General features: G+C 39.6%; 1 protein-coding gene across 6 annotated transcripts in view; it reads right to left on the bottom strand.

Moving 5' to 3' along the window:
• Positions 1-17230, bottom strand: part of LOC136749363 (neuron navigator 1) — a 144329-nt gene that overhangs the window by 62798 nt on the left and 64301 nt on the right. The window contains exon 1 of one of the 6 annotated variants that reach the window (XM_066703586.1): positions 2603-2880. The exons of 4 other annotated variants lie outside the window; for them this stretch is intronic. In XM_066703586.1, coding sequence (XP_066559683.1) covers positions 2603-2682 — 80 coding nt within the window. In that variant the 5' untranslated portion in view covers positions 2683-2880. Of the gene's footprint in view, positions 1-2602; positions 2881-17230 lie in introns of those variants that run through there. One more of the 6 variants, XM_066703587.1, reaches the window with a different exon arrangement.

Here is a 17230-nt window from a genome sequence, read left to right as displayed (position 1 = left end):
CATGGAGAAATTGCTCATAGTCGATTCAGAGCTTAAATACATTTCTAAACGCGTATTTTATTGATTAGACATTAAAATTCACTACAGATTCATTTAGTTTAATTATTCTATACATATGTATCAAGCACATCATTTCTGAGTTGGTGGAGCACTGATTGACCCTGGAGTCAACTTTAAAGTTTCAAGTTCATTGAACTTAGTTAAGATAAAGGCTGTGTAAACTTTCAACTGCCAGTTCATGGATTTTTATAGGGGGATTATTTCAAATCCCTAAGAGAGGGGGTAACAAGTGTTTAAGTGTTATTTGTCCTTGGATCACTCAGATAGTCAAGTGGGAGAAGGGTTACACCTCTCAGACCATTAAATCACAAGCAGGCCACCCTCACCTCTATCACCCCCTCCCACCACCATAGCCTCCCACACTTGTTTCATATGTGTTTAATGGTCTGATTGCTTCTCTCTCCGCTAATGGGTTTACATAAAGGGTCGATCCTGGGTCAGCCATCCCAAAAAAACAACACACACTCTCAAGGTCAAAATCAATCAAACTCTTAAAGTGGGGGCCCCTGTCTTTCATTCCGATGCCCTTGACAAGTCATCCACAAATCGTTACTGAACTAGTGGGAAATAACCACACAAAAAAGGATTACAGAAAATAATGACCTTTGTTTTGTCAACCTACTTTTTGGGATAGATGCATATTTGGGGTTAAACACTTTATTCAACCCCTGCTGGGCATTTCATTGTGCGCTCCTGTAGCGCTGCAGAAGGGCTAGTGCAGCTCACGAGTTAGTTCGGCTCTCTGCTGAGAATGGGGAGAATGCCGGAAAGGATTTTATTTAGGTAGCTTTTATTATCATTTAATTTGAAAGCTGCATCTCCACCCACTTATATAAGTTCCCCTTGTGGTATAACACCTCTTTCTGTGCCCTTCTGTCTACAACTAGTCTGCTCTATTTGGATCAGGACTACTTTTTATATTTAGGCTTATATTCTGTTGACTACAAGTTTTGATTTCTATAAACCACACATAACAGTATAGATCAAACAATAACAGAACAAACCAAGAGCATTATCTGAACACCTACGTAGGGAAGAGGTGGCCAGGTCCTTAGAAGGGAACCCATGTCTAAGCTCTCCAAATGATGCATGCTACCAAACCTTGTCCTCTGTCTTTCAACATTATGATCCTGTTGAAAGTGACTGTGCAGTAGCTGTAAAACACTTTGGATCTACTGCAAGACTAATCATATAGATGTGACTATTTAGAGTAGGTTTGTTCAGCCCTGGTCCTGGTGCCTTCGTTTGCGGTTTTTGTTCCAACAGCTCTCCGTTACTTAAATAAACCCCCAACTGAACCTACACTTACTTTAATTACTCTTGTTACTGAACAGTAGGAGATTTAGAGTTATCTGTATGTGTGTAAGTGACATGAATCCACCATCTTTTTTTACAAGAGCTATAAACAGCTCCAAATCTGCCTAATTACACAAACTAGTGCTTACAACTCCATGCAATAACAGGAGTACTATGTTAGTATACATAAAGATAACCGTCTTACAACACCTAAGTAATATATATTTGACAAAGCATAAGAGATCCCAAACTTTCCATTCATATTTTGCAGGCATCGTTCATACTTCAGAATGCAATATATTCTGAAAGTTCCTCATTCATTTCACACACAAGCTAAAATCTGAGCTAATTCCTAGCTCATAAAAGCTCCCATCACCAGTGCAAGCTTATACAGTCTGTGGCTTCATTGGCTGACTCTACCACAGTTTTAAATCGATTCTTGAGGATCCTGAGCAGTCAAGTGCCGGTAGCACTGTTACACTTGACATTACACTAACAACAATGGAGCTCCTTCCTTCCAGTGCCAAACCATTGTGTATTGTTCACTGCCTTGACCCTTTAGTTAAGCTCATCAGCACCAACTGTAACCATCCTCTTTAATATTGTGGCATCACACACTAAGTATATTGTAAAATCTTGAAACCTTAAACAGATTACACGCCAACCCTAATCAGAAAACAGAATCAACCAAAATAAAACATGTTTTTCTATATGTGTTTTGTAATAACATGTTAAACAGTGGAAAACAAACCAACAATGAACAAAACATCCTAATGTACATTTCCCCTCCCCCCCCCCCCATGCTTTAACGATAAAGGACAGTAATTTGGAAAAACAAGCACAAAGTGGGGGGGGGGGAAATGCTTTAAATTCAAATGGCAAAGACAAACAAATCTTTTTTTTTCCCCTACATATCCATCCCGTTAGAAAATGACACAAATCATACTGATGCAGCATTACAGGCGTGTGTGAACATTGTTCCTTTTTATGATGATTTGAATCTGGATCACGTTCACACCGCTGCCTCCTTCTGCAAGGTACCCACACACCAATACAGACTCCCTGCTGTACCGGAGCTTTGTTCATATCTGACAGCCGTGTCCTTCAAATGGTGCCTGGTCAGATTTTTTTTTTTTTTTTTCAGGCGGCACACGGATAAAATAGGTATACAATGCATTGCAATGGCATCCCCGTCCCAGCTGGCAGCGGCGAGGTTACGGTGCGCCTCTAACCGCTCCCCTCTTACCTTGAATGGAAGTGCATTGTCCTTCCTGCCCGCCGCGCCGGCAGCTGCAGCATTTTCCCATTGAGCACACGGCCACTCATCCCCGCGACGCTTTATCAATACAAAGCATACTAACAGCAATAACACAGCTGTACGCAAGCCCTGCGTAAAGAAGCGCTACTGCACGGACGCCGAGGCAATATCCATTCAATTCAAAGAGAGGGAGAAAAAAAAGAGGAGAGCCGCAGCCCCTTTCCCACATGGCGAGAGGAGGCAGAGTTAGGCAACACCCCCCAAATTCACCCGCCTCCCCTTCCTCCTCCTGATCGCTACCAGCTGTGCGGCTCCAGCCTCCCTGCGCTGCCGCATCCAGCCCGCAAAATACAACCGCGGAGTCATCATGTTTTCAACAGGAGTAACAGAAAGAAATCGGTTTCTTCACCCCCCCCACAACAAAGGAAATACTTGTATTTTTCTTTCACTATTGAGAAATCCAAATGCGCAAAAACGTGCAATATTCTCCATTTATTATTATTATTATTATTATTATTATTATTATTATTATTATTATTATTATTGTTGTTGTTGTTGTTTACTAATGCTTTTGTTTTTCAAATGCAAAGGGCACACACTTGAACTGAAAACTGCTGAAGTGATCTTTTTCCTTTAGTGCTTTGAAATATGCAGTAAAAAAAGATAAGCTCTCTCCCCCCCCCCTCAAATATATGGATGTATTTTAGGGTCTACTGAACCTTCTGCCATTCAATCATCTGGGTTGCTATTTGGAGACGTGTTTTACATTGCAGAATGTACATACTGCAATCAAATATTGGATAACAAGAAAAGAAATATCAACATAAAAACGGGTGTTCTTTTTACAATGTGAAAATGGGACAAAGAGTGGTGCGTGAAATGGATAAGGCAAACAAAGGCATTGAGCACTGAACCTCTGCAGTGGAGAAAATTCTCAGAGATATATGCAATACCAACACAGAGCAATATGTAGATGACAGTATGCATGAGGTCTTTAGGGGATGTGAAGATAGTGTGAATTGAATTATGTGTTGTCGTGTGAGTTCTGTGCATCAACCAACCAGAAAACCTGCTTTCCTTTTTGGCACTTTTTGGTCGAATAATGCCAACATAGACCAGTGCTAGAAGATATTGAAGAGGAAGGGTCTGCTGTGAAGGTTGACTTCAGCACGGAGCCATATGTAAAGAGGCCCAGTGAGGGTAAGTAAACAGTGTTATTGCTGCGGCTCACACTGAGACAAAGACAGCCTTAATGAGATAGGCTTGTTTTAATCGATGGCTTCTCGTCCCTCTCTCGTCTCGCCCGCACGTCGCTCGGCTCCCGCTGAGAGCAGTAGAGCTGCAGTAAGTTCGGGGCGCCCTCATGCCTGTCCTCACTACAGGCTGCTGCTTCTTGGTAGCATTGAAGCGTACATCTGGGATGACCTTAAGATACCACAGCCTTCCCTCATGGACAGGGTACAGATGATGGATTCATTAACCACTTCACAACCATGTCAATCAAAGCCCCACAACATCTCCGGCCTGTGGTAACCTACTTGTTACATAGTGGCCCGGTCACTAACTGCACGGGCGCCACACTTCTTTACACTCATTCTGATAAAAGTCTGTATGCTTTCTGATTCGTGTTTTTAGCTAAGAAAAATCCATAAGTAACAAAACAGGTTTTGCCATCTGTGCACAGTGATATAAACTGGATATATTAGTCTAGAATATTTTTTTTCCATGCCCTTCTGCTTGTGGGTTAACATTGTAGGTCAACCTTGTCTTGTCAAAATGTTTTCCAACAAACGCAACCTTTTTACACATTCACACGACCCTAGTGTTTGATGTAACAAGATAATTGAGACCTGCCACAGTGGTAATCTCTGGGGGTGCTATGTCAAAGATACAGTGATTGACAGGAAGGTTGAGATTGGGGGATATTGTGTGTGTTTTGCGACTCCATCTTTCCTGTTTAAAGGAATGGACCTCTGCTCACTTCAGAAGGCCCCTCAGCCCATCCTGCGTAACTCTGGTACAAGATGGTTCCTGAGATGGGTAAGCCTTTGTTTTTCCACTAATTGATTCAATGTGTCTGCAGCCAGTAATTTACCCCCACTCACCAATCTGAGCAGATCCTTCTATCAGGAGTGCAGGAGAGCTAACTTTTTCCTACAGGCAAGACGCCCCCCACCCCCCTTCACTGCAGACAAAGTATCCCATTGTGAAGACAGAAAAACAGAACAGGTCCACGTACCCACAGACACTCGCTTGTAGCCAAACGGTGCCCGCCTTCTATTATTTCAAGCAGCGACTCCCAAAAAATATTAAGTAAAGGTCAGGAGAGACGAGAAATCCGGTGAAATGTTTCAGCACACATTGTTAAGAGCCAACCAAAACAGCTGAATTACTGACCTTACGTTTATGAAGTGTGTGCTTGGCTTCAATCTAATGGAGGGACCCCAAAGCACTTTAAGACACAGCCTCAGTCACACTGTAAATTCAAATACAGCTTGGTACCTATAAATTACACACTCCTAAGCTTTGCTCTGAATATAGATTTAAGAGTTTCTGCATTTAAACCTCATTTCCTGCTCCCTTCCCATCATCAGCAACCATTGTTACAGTTGGAACTTTCATATGCAAAATACCTTTCCTCTTTTGAAACGCCACACATAACAAAAGGGACATTGTAACTATTATCATGCACATAACCAGCAGGAGGTTGGTTAGAAATTAACGGCAGTTTCACATCCCAATCCTGAGCTGCATACACAACAATACACAACTCTCACACACCCAAAACAAAACAGTAACTGATTTAAATGAACCCTTCAACTCACTTTACATATTGAAATAAACCAATACAGCTCTTCTTGGATTGGGTGAAAATAAAAAGTCACGATTCGTAAATCAATTAGTTGCAGTCTTGTGTCTTCCAGTTGAATTACTACATGATTGATTGGTAGACATAGGTTAAGTATTGATAGGTATTTATTTAAATCTGGGCAAAGAATGGTCAATTCCTGGTACATTCTGGTTCAAACTGAAGAAACAAAAGTAAACAATGAGAGGCAAACAAACCGATAGACAGCAGCTGATTCCACTGAGTGAAACTTCAGTGTAACTTGGCCTACTGTAACAAGCTCTGGGAATGGATGCGGATGGCCTCAGAAATTAAGAAAGAAAGAAACTTGGCTCTCAAATTGTGTGACACTAGTATGGTTTGTCTGTATACAGTGGCTCTGGTGCTGCAAATTCATGCATATTTGAGGAAGGATTTGTCACAAAGACAATCAATGGGGTGCAATGAGACATAGTGGAACAGCTCCTAAGCCTTCAGGACATGTTTTCTTCCTACTGAGATGGTGTCCTTTGAAAATTAGGCCTCTCGAAGCCACTCTCCAAAATAAACAGGAAATGAGACTTTTTAAACACAACAAACCGCTGCTTTTGGAAAACAAAGGTAGGTCACAGCAAAGCATCCTTAACATGTTGAAACGTGCCTCCTTTATTGGACTTGCTGTGACTTTACTTTGGATAGCCAGTGGAGTTTTCCACAGTTTAAAAAAACAAAACTAAAATAGTCTGGGAAAGTCGTGCTTTTACAGTCCTGCTGTTCCCCCTTGTTAGAAAAGCAATGCTAATTTGGCCAAGGTGCGGTTCTGACTGACACTGGAGCCTGGGCAGGAATTCCTACATTTCTCCAAACGATCTGGCTGCACGAGTCCGAGAGGGGGCCTGGCTCTTTTTTTAGAAGCCGGGACTCTGGTGCTTTTCAAGTGAAATGTGAGCTGATGTTAATCGGAGTCTTTTCTTCTTCCTCCCGTGTTTAAGCAATCCTGCAGCGCAGGCCAAGACAAACAGGTGAAAGTGAGAGGTGTGTATTGCAGCTGGCTTTCACAGCCCCGAGAAGGTCCCACTGCGGATCTTTTGAGGTTTTTAAACAGATTTTAAATGGGGGGAAGAAAAAGGAGAACAAAAGTGTTTCTCATGCCAGGGTTCTCACACTTCACCCCTGAATGTTGGATTTATTTCTCCTATTTTGTTGAAGATGTTCTAACAAAGTTTTTCCAGCACTTTTTGAAAATAACTTTGGTTTTTATTCCTCCTGACCTTTTAACAGGAGTTAGATTGAGTATGCCCTTAATTAGTCGAAATTAATATAGCCAAGTCTAAAGCTGGTAATGATTTAAAAATACTTTTAAAAAGCTGGCCAAGACCAAGAAAACTGCTATATTCCATCAAAAAGCAAGATTTAAAGAGCGAATAATGAAAATTCAGAAACTGTCGCACTATACATCATCATGTGTTGCTTCAGCTGTTTGAGAAGTGCAACAAGAAGAGATGTAGGAAGATATATAGTTGCGAATCTGTCTTTATGCTGTTCAAAGAAAGTGTGTTATTTAATGTATGCAAACACTATGCTTATATAGCTAGATTAGAAACTGCCATGTGATCTTTCTAATTGACTTTCCATAACTTTATGGCTTTTGGAAAATGCCGGAGTTGTACAAATCCTGTGCAGTGATTAGAGAATTAAAAGCAACACCCAAGCTAGTGCAGTGTGCCCCCACTTTGACCTTTAAATTTGATGGAGTCAAAGGAATCCCTAGAGATTAACATGGGATGTTGTTATGTGGATTGAAAATAAATCATGGGGCTCTTTAAAGCTTCCACTCCAAAGGGCCCTTCATGTGCTGTGGAAAAATAAGTCCTTACTTCTTCTGGACTAGAACTCTTACTGAAATGTTAAAGTCTTTATTTCCATTTTGTCTTGACTGGAAAATCTCCTATGCCTACCCCTCCCTTTAGCACATACCCAGGACTTAACTGTTGTGTCTGCACTTGTCAGATAATTTGACTAGGATGTATGCTGATTGTATTTTGTACTGATTGTATTACTCCACTTTGTAATGCTTTGAAATGTTTCTTGTGTAAAAGTCAACCTGGGTAAGGGTGTCTGCCAATAAACAAACAAACAAACAAACAAACAGATAAATAAATAGTGCAGACTTTAAAGAAGATATTATAGATTTTGACACAGCAAAACTTTTAAAGTGGTATTATATTTTATATTACAAAATAGATATTATTACTGTTTTGTGATTATAGAAACTCTTTGAGTGAGAAGACATAATTGCAAAAAATTTAGCTACAAAAAAAGTTTAATTCAAGGACTGACATATAGTCCACGCAATAGAAACCCCATTTTATAAAGACTGTGTTCATGAGCTTGTAACTGTGACATCAATCTCTTGGAAAAATCTTCTTTCAGACAATTTAAAGGAAAGACAACTATCCTTTTGTCTTTAAGCTAGCCAGCCAGTTTAACAGGATGGCTAGGTTTATCTTGTGTAATTGTAATACAGTGAATGGCATTCCCAAGCTGGAGTGAGTCTGGGCTCTTTCTTCAGAGCTAATTTACATTGTTTACGGTCGTTAGAAGAACCAATAAACATACACAAATGTCATGTTACATTCTTCCTTTGAGAAAGTCATCTCTCAGACGAGCCACTTGATGTGTAGAGATGTGATTATCCAGTGTTTCCCAAAAAACAAAAACAAAGGCAAAAGCATTTCTACAATATGATGGGTGTGGAGAGGGTGGTTGTGGTTTAAAATGTTTTATTTATATTATTTTAACAATAATATGCCCTGTTCACAAAACAGTGTTTCTGAAGTGGTTTGGTAATCTTCAATATTCACAAACTGCCTATTAAGAAGAAAATCCGTCTCCATTGTGAATAAAGATTTTCAATCACTCCTTAAACTGGCTTCCCTCTGTAAGCAGTTATACCCTGTAGCTCAGCACTGAATCCCAGAAAGCAGAAGGGTGATATTAGTAGCCTATACTGGGCCACTGATGGTCGATCACATCAGAAACCAGACTGTATCCTTTAATAATTGCCTGTGGTATGAAAATTAGGGGGGGGAAATAGAAAATGAGAATACCAGCAGAGTGACAAAATAGTTACAGTGTGTCAAAAGCGTAGGCCCAAAAAGTAAAGACTCTGCCAAACTGTGGCTTTGAGAATGTTAATAACAGGCTAGAATAGAATATTACAGTGGCAATACTTTCTTTAACTTCCATTGGGGTTTTATATTATATAGTCGTCTCCTGAGGGTTTTAAGTGGGCACTGTCTTCAGTGCCAAATGCCAAAAAAATGATGAACATGCCACGCAGAGTGGAGAATTTGCCGTAAATCTGAAGCACGCAAAACTTTTTTTATATACAAATGAAAATACAAGTATGAGTGAAGATGGAATGACCATGACTGTAAACCTGTCACACAGTGTGGAAAAAAAGGCTTTCAACATAAAGGAATTGTCGTATAAATGAAAAGGGAGGCGTGGGGGGTTACTTCGGAGACTGCAAAGAATGCACTCTTCGACAAGTGTGCATTTAGAGCATTCTTGCCTAATGACAGCGTATAGACACCACCCTTCTCACTGAACTGCTTCTCACAGGTCATGACAAGGCAGGGACAGTACGAGATGACAGCCCGACAACTCCAGGTGTCAGCCTGTGGCTTTTGTAAACAGACAGACATCACCTTATTGGAACCGGTTTGCTCCTAGCATTGTTGTCGCTTTGTTAGACCCAAAGGGAAACACACCTACAGTGCTACAAAGATAGTGGGATCGTTTCCTGTAGGTTCCTGTATTAACCTGCGGAGGGTGTGTTTTTATTTTGAATATAAATTGACATATTTTGTATCCATGGGATGGGTGCTATGTTACAAAAAGTGACATACAATAAGATGGCATTAATACATTCTGCTGTGTTTTAAAATAGTAACCTGGATGCAACAAGTTACTAAATGTCTTCATAATGATAATACATTAAAATAATCACAAAGAATGGAAACAAGGAAACAGTTATATTTCTGTAATGTTATTGTTGGGGTTATTTTTAGTTATTTGTTTCACCTTTGCCGATTTCTGTTCTTTCTAGCTTCGGTAGTCAAGGAGAATTCAGGTAACAACAGATTTAACCTGCCTTTCTCAGATGAATTCTCATGCTGGTGTTATGTGCACAAATGCCAGCGCGTCTTGAAATAGAGAGAGAAAAAGATGAGACAAGGAAGCATAAGCATACCTTTCTGACAATGAGATTTAAATATTTAAGCCCTCTCTTGCATCTAATGAGAATCAACGAGGCAGCGCAGCAGAAATCGAGACTGAAATATTAATAAGTGCCTGACGTATCCACTGAGCTGTGGTTTAAACAGTCTGGGGCTGAATGTCTGAAAAATGTCTGTAGTCCATTAAGCTTCAGATTAGATACCATGGCTTTGTTTACTCTGTTTTATCCTACGGTGCTACCTCTCCAAAGCTGAAAAAACAATATGTAGTTCATATAAATATATTTGGTGGTGTACATTTTTAGAAAAACCTTCCTAGCGTTTGGAAGATAATACATTTGACTGTTACTATGACCATAAAAGTCAATAAATCCATCAGGCACAGAGAAGAGAAAACAAATGTAATACTGTCTGCCAACGGAGAAGGACCTCTGCCAAGGCATAGGTTTCTGTTGTATCCTTGTCCTTTGTGCATTGATAAACAATATACAGTATTTATGCTGGCAATCAGCCTGCTTTGCCTTGTGCTGCAGCAGTTGGTCTGGCAAACTTAGCTTATCGTCAGTGCGGAGATGGGGTGTGTTCAACTCGGAAAAAAGTGTGTCAGTGATGCCTTCATTACCAGGGGAAATTCTCACAATGGAAACCATGGCAGAATGTCAACTGAGGAATCTGGCACTGGTATTGCTCAATATTCCCCTGTGGTGACATGCCACGGAGTGTAATATGTCTAATTTAAACTATGAGGATATATATTTTCTGCATGTTTCTTTTTATATCAATAACTACATAAGAGTCAAGGGCCTCCAGAGTGGCTAAGTCGTTACAAGCTGATGTTCGGCATACAGGTTGAGATAATCCTGATTCTGGTATCTCTTATCAGACCGTGACCATGATATCCCAAGGGCTGGTGTACAATTGGTCAAGCGGTGCTAAGAGAATGTGTGCTTGATTCAGCCGGGGTTGATTCAGTCCTCAGCTTGCGATGGAACAGCAACTTCCTTGTCCAACCTATGGACCCACAGTATGATCAATACGTCCTGTCTGTGTGGCTGTAGATCTGCTGTTTGACCGGCAGTGTGAAGAGAAGCATGTGACTTGACCTTTCACCATCTCCCATGTTCGTGGAAGGTCACAGTAATTAATCAGTTGCAAGAAAAAGTAAAACCAAATGGGAAAGTCCAAATTAAGGAGGAAAACAAGATTTTATCTGATCAAAGTTGGTTTTGTTTTAAATGAATGGGTAGTGAGGAGGCTATGGGAGTCCCATGGATTTTACATTTGTATTCAGAAAACAACAATATAACAAGAATCCTGTTACTTAAAATGTATTTCTCCAAAACTGAGGAAGAAGCAACACCTTTGTTAGGAAATGGTCTTAGCATTTACATTTTCTTCCAAAACCTTCTGAAAAGAACATCCTACAGGATTTTTTTTAAAACATACCACTATCCTATTGTATATCAACAGATACAAAATAAAACATCCTTTACTGTGCAACTTTATAGGAAAAAGGACTGATTAAATAAAGAAAAGCGGTAAAGAACTGAAGATTCTTCATCTTACGTCTATTTTCTTTATGGTAGTGATTTTTTTTTCATGTCCAATAATGGCAATTGTTCAAAGGAGCAAAAACTGTAGAAGCTGAGGTTTTGTTATAATTTCATGGATAATTGTAACCAACTTTGCCACACTCTTATGAGTTCCTGAATTGCTTTATTTGAGTGCCTTGGTTATTTAAATTTCATGCAGGTCTTTCCTGTCACAAATTAAATGGGAAATTAAGTGGAATGTGACGAGACAAGAGGGAAAAGGCCTGTTTGGATTTACCCTTTCAAGACATCTTGCTGGTTCAGTGCACAACCATAAAACATCTTCCCCTTCCACTTGATAGCTGCATTGTAGTAATTAAATAGCAATTGATATTAGGATGTTCTGAAGAATTTATGTTTAATCTTTTACAGGAGTAAAGATGCAGCAAAGGCCAGGTGATGAACAATGGGTTCTATCTGTTTATCATGAATCTGTTAATCTACATATCTTCACAGTCAGAGATGAATTCAGCAAGCATTTTCCCCAAACAGTAACACATAACCTTGCATAATCATCAGGACTACTCAGTTTCTGCCTGCTTTAATGCGGTTTACTTTGGTGTCCATTAAAGCACTGTTTTTCAGAAGCACGCACAACACTAGTGCTCTTGGGAACCTTATCCCCACTTTACCAACTAAGACAACCAAAGGTGCTAACGTTCCTCAGATGTTCTGAAGAAATAAGTCCAGCTGGGCACGTGCCAAGTCACTGATTGTAGTAATGCTCTCGTTTCAATGGCCATCAAAGATTGTTCAGTCACTCATGTCCCATTCCACAAAAGTGAAGTAAAAACTGCTCTGTGAGCTTTATTAGAAATTTGAGAAATTGTAAAGATATTTCTGGCAAACTTGGATTGTTCTTTTTTTTAATGACTGATCTCCTCAAGAGAGACTGCCTTAAATTCTTCATTATTTTCCACAAAGACTCTCAGTCCAACTTTTCTTCACCACCCATTTCACAGGGAAAAAAAGGGAATTTTCCTTTTCAAGGCTGGCAAGGGAGCATTCACTCACAAGCAAACTGACAACATCCTCACTCCTTCATTGACATACTAATCTATCATAAACAGATCCATTCACGTTTGAATTACCCCTACTGGCCCACTGGAAAAACATCTAAAGGTGTAACTTCCAAGCAGTTTGTAGTGTAATAATAATTGAACAAACAGCTCTGAACTGCTACCCGGCCCAGAAGGCAAATATTCACACTGGACTGAGAAAGCCTAAACTGACCATTCTCATTCTTGTTGCAGACTTTTATTTTATTTTTTAGTTTCAACAACAGCATGATGAAATCCCTTACACAGAGCCACCAGACGAGAAGGACGCTTGACAAAACACAGAGAGTTGGCAGAGATTATTTATTTATACAAACATGATGAAGACATCGCTGCTATGGCCCAGGGCGGGCTGTGTTTTTATACTTGCAGGGTCCTAGGCATTTGTGAGCTTTGGGGTATGTGTGCGTTAATGATTAAAACATGCCGGAGTGTGTTAGTAATGCCTCCTAGTGAGACTCCTCTGTAAAGCTCTCCCAGCTTGCAGTCAACATTTCAGAGATGTGGTCACACACACACACACACACACACACACACACACACAACTCACCCAGCTGACACACACATTAGGAAATCACCACCCACCCCAGATCTCACTACAATGTAGGGGAGCAATTGTCCCTAAAAATGATTGACAGTATAATTTACCTTGAATATTGCTAATGGCGTTGCTGTCACAACTGTTACCTGATATTATGTAACTGTGTACCCTGTGTACTGCCTACAAGCACAAATCTATTGTGTATTGTTTTTTTCAGGTTTAGGGTTAGGCCACTGGGTCTTCAGATTTTCAAACCCTTCCAGTCTTTACTTGCTTCATTGAAATAACTGACATTATCAGTTTAGAAATTCTTCAGTCATTCACAATTTCAAGCTACAGGCAGAGAGAGAGAGACAGACAGGCAGGCAAACAGACAGATAGATAGATAGATAGATAGATAAATAGATAGAAGCAAAGACTTCACGAGGCAGCAAGAATAATGTAGTTATTTGTCCAGCAGGTGGCGTGAAGAGCTAAGAACCAATGGCATCCCTGTTAAAGGTGATCAGACACACCCTGAATGGGTGTCAGAGACTCACTGATAAATAGAGTTCAATTAAAGAAACTACAACATAAACAATTATCATTAACAGTCACAAATTCAGTGTTGAATGTGAGGCAGTGATTGCGTAAAGGGTGTTGTGGTAAGGACAATTTAGCCCAGAATAGTATTAGTTTAAAGACATTAAAAGTACACAATAGAAAAAAAACAGGAAGGAAGCAGTAAGGATAATGGGAAGAATGGTAGAGTAAAGGAAGATGTAAAGTTATAAAGCTAATATTTGTATTATTTCTACTTCAAATATTTTAATATATCCGCCCTCTTGAACTGCATCGTTATGTATATATATATATATATATATATATATATATATATATAAACTAAAATAAATAAATAAATAAATATGTATATATTTACACCATAAAGGAAATATAACTCTGTAAAGGAAATGTAAAGCCAGGGATTTAGGAATGGAGTGTTTAATTTCGATGGACAATTTCCTTTTTCTTACTCTTTTGCAATAACGAACACTGGTATATTGGAGTTATATCAATACACGAGGGCTTACAGTAAAGGATGATTATTTAAACTGTACCAGAAAATGGAATTTGGTAACTAAAGAAAAACTAAAAAACATACATATGCTATAGAGGGTTAAGTCATACTTGCTTTCTCATCTGGTTCTTCTTTCAGTTCTTTCCCCCCAAACTCATCCATTAGGTCTATCCTGACACACTTTTCTCTGGGGGTTGGGGGAGGGTGACTGTAACACGAGGTTATGAACTCCAGACAGTTTCCATGTGTTCAAAGTTTACTCAACTTGTCTGGAAGATCAGAATATCTGGGCCTGTAGAGTATTTTTATTTCTCTGAAAAGAAAGCACACACTTCACAGACTAATATCACACAGAACAAGGCGGCCATGTGGATGATTGTGTGTGCGTGTCTTAAAATTCAAGGATACAAACACAGAATGACATTATTCTGAGTGGTAATTTACTGTTCTTAAAAATTGGTAGAGAGTGAAAGACAGATTGACAGAGAGGTAACCTTTCTTAGTTCAAGTTAAGAGGGAACAATGCTTTCTTCAGAAATCTGCCTTATTTAAAGAGCCTCCTTTAAATAACCTCCCTTTACCTAAAGGTAAAGCACTAAAAATGTTCAAATAACCAGAGATGAGTGACAGGTGTTGATGCATGTTGTATTAGGATATTATTTTGTCCAAAACCATTTTATTGGCAGTGGGAAACAGGGTTCACATAGATGATTTCTTTTAGTTTGTCTTGGGCAGAATTTGAGAAGAAAAAACAAAAACAAAAATTATGATCGATTGGTGCACAAAACAAGGACTATTTCATGGCATATGATATAATTGTCAGATGAATGTGCATCACAGATGGCTATTACAATTATGAAGACCTTTGGCATAGCTCGAAACTGTGGGCCCAAAATAAAACGGCTTCTTTGGCAATGCAGTGAAGAACAGCGTTGAACAGAGCGGCTCGACAAGCATACGACCTTTATTAATTTCTTCCAGTGCTTTGCATTCTGCACCAGCGGCAAGAAGCTTGTGTTTAAGGTTGACATAACAGGTTCCTCAGAAAAGCAAATTATTCATCTTCAGGGCACGATTTTGATCTGAGGTTTTTGAAACAAGAAAAGCATAATATGCTTTTGAGATACAGCCTGCTAACTATAAAGCATATGACATCTCCAACATTCTTCCAACTTAATAATATTATTGAACATAAAGGACAGGGTTCGATAAATGTTACAGCAAAGGACATTACGCATGCAAATATTGTAATATTTGAGGAGCACTGCCTGAATTGATATCATTCAGCATATAGAGGATTTACAGTACTTTAAACCCACAGATTATTTGGCCTGGTTTGGAAACCTTCCAGGATTTTTGCATTTTCTTTGCCTTTTTTCCCTTTGAAAGGCCAGACTGTCTTTGATCTGAGACATCTAGAGGCATTTTTTTTTTTGCCTTGATGAATTTGATACAAACCCATTTGTGCTGGCTCCAAGGCCGCATTGTAATGCTATTGAAAGCTATCAGTGAGGATCTCGCAAGCTGTAGCCTTGCTCCTCTGCAGTAAATAGACCGTCTCTCACCACTGAGCCGGAAAATTAGTCCATGTAGTCAATCAGCCAAAATGCTTTTCTCCAGTGAATGTGTTTCAGGCCACTAGGCTGGTACAGAGGTGTGTTAGGCAGGAACAGAAAGACTTATACAATTTGAGGCCTAGCAGTTATTGGAATAGCTGTACTGAAATAATCTCGCTACGTACATCAGTTGTGATGCAAATCAGAAGGAAGGGCTACAGTTCCAAGATGTCAGAATATATTAATCAATGTATATCACCAATCAATCCCCTGGCTACAAGGCAATGAATATCTCATAGTGTTTTATTTAATTCTGGGTTTTGTTCTTCCTTGGGGGCAGCTAAGCACACCTCGAATTGTGAACTACGACACTCACTAGACTGAAGAAATGCTATTAATGGATTACTGTTACTTCCAGTTTCCACTATGTTCCATGTCAAACTAACACATAATTGCCAAAGACGAAATGGTTTAATAAATAGTGCTTCTTCAGTTGCTGTTTCTGTATAAATGGATAATTCTGGGATAAACAACACACTGACACATCAAAGCACAAAGACAGGAAATGCTGTTAGTGGGGCATATATAACTGCTATACCATTATGGTCAACAATGGGTGACAAAGAACACTTCCCTCTTTGTACAGCTTGTGAGAGGAAATAACTGAGGACAGTTTTCAGTAGCTGGAAGAGCTCAATTGCATGAGTAATATACCTTAGCGCTAAAAAGCTAGGGATAATGTGACAAACAGCATTGCATAATTTCACGGAGCAGATTAGTTAAAAGGACAAAACAGCAAACTAAGATCACTCATTCTAAAGACAGTGAGTCATGTTTGATAAACACAACAGGGTAATATCATACCAGTCATATGAAGACTCCCCCCCACAACCCTTTCAATGTTTATCATTGTGACTCACCGGCCTCCTGCATAACTCTGTGGGGAGTCCCTGCATATTGTGGACAGATGTTTGCAGCTGTCTGGTGACCTACAGCTGAGGCCATGACAGACAGGGACCCCCCCCACAAAGGGAAACTCTCCCATCCTACCGGGACACAGCCCCTGAAACCAGTGACCTCGACAAGATCCTTAGGAAATTACGTCTCCATTACATACTTCCTCCTGCAAAACCTCTGTAATGCCGAAGAGCAGTAAACAGTGCAGTCAAGCGATGAAAACTGGATTTAGATGTAAATGACTCAAAGACATGGAAACTGTTGTGAAGGTAGGGGGGGTGAATCCAAGTTGAGCAAAAATATAGTGGTTCAATTGGAAAAGGTTGAAATGGGAGAGGTAATAATAAAGGAAAAAATGATTTTATTTATATACCAACTTTAGGACCTACATTAGCATACATTTTTCAAGTTTCTGAAACAGTTATAGGTTAGGTGTGCTTGTCATTCCTTTGACACAAGTAAAGAGCATGTAGTTCTCCAACTGGTGTTTAATGTATATGTCAGACCACAAAATGTTAAATCCAGAGAATCCTTTTGTATGTTTTGGCCACAATTTCAACAGGAATCTCAGCCTCCCGCAGTCCCTAACCTGTTCCAAGAGGCCTGCAAATAACATCCTGTTAGCGAGCAAAGGTGATCTGGATACTGTGAAACAACTTGGCTCAGAAAGATCTTAAAGGTTAAAGAAAGTAATCTTATAATTGACTCTGACTGATACCGGAAACAAATGCTTCTCTGATTCAGCGTGATATGCATTATACATGACTATTCAAATAAATTATGA

This window comes from Amia ocellicauda, chromosome 5 (assembly GCF_036373705.1).
Source record: "Amia ocellicauda isolate fAmiCal2 chromosome 5, fAmiCal2.hap1, whole genome shotgun sequence".
In the NCBI taxonomy this organism is placed as follows: Eukaryota; Metazoa; Chordata; class Actinopteri; order Amiiformes; family Amiidae; genus Amia; species Amia ocellicauda.
The sequence above is the reverse complement of the archived record's forward strand: the minus strand, read 5'-3'. Positions and strand labels throughout refer to the sequence as shown.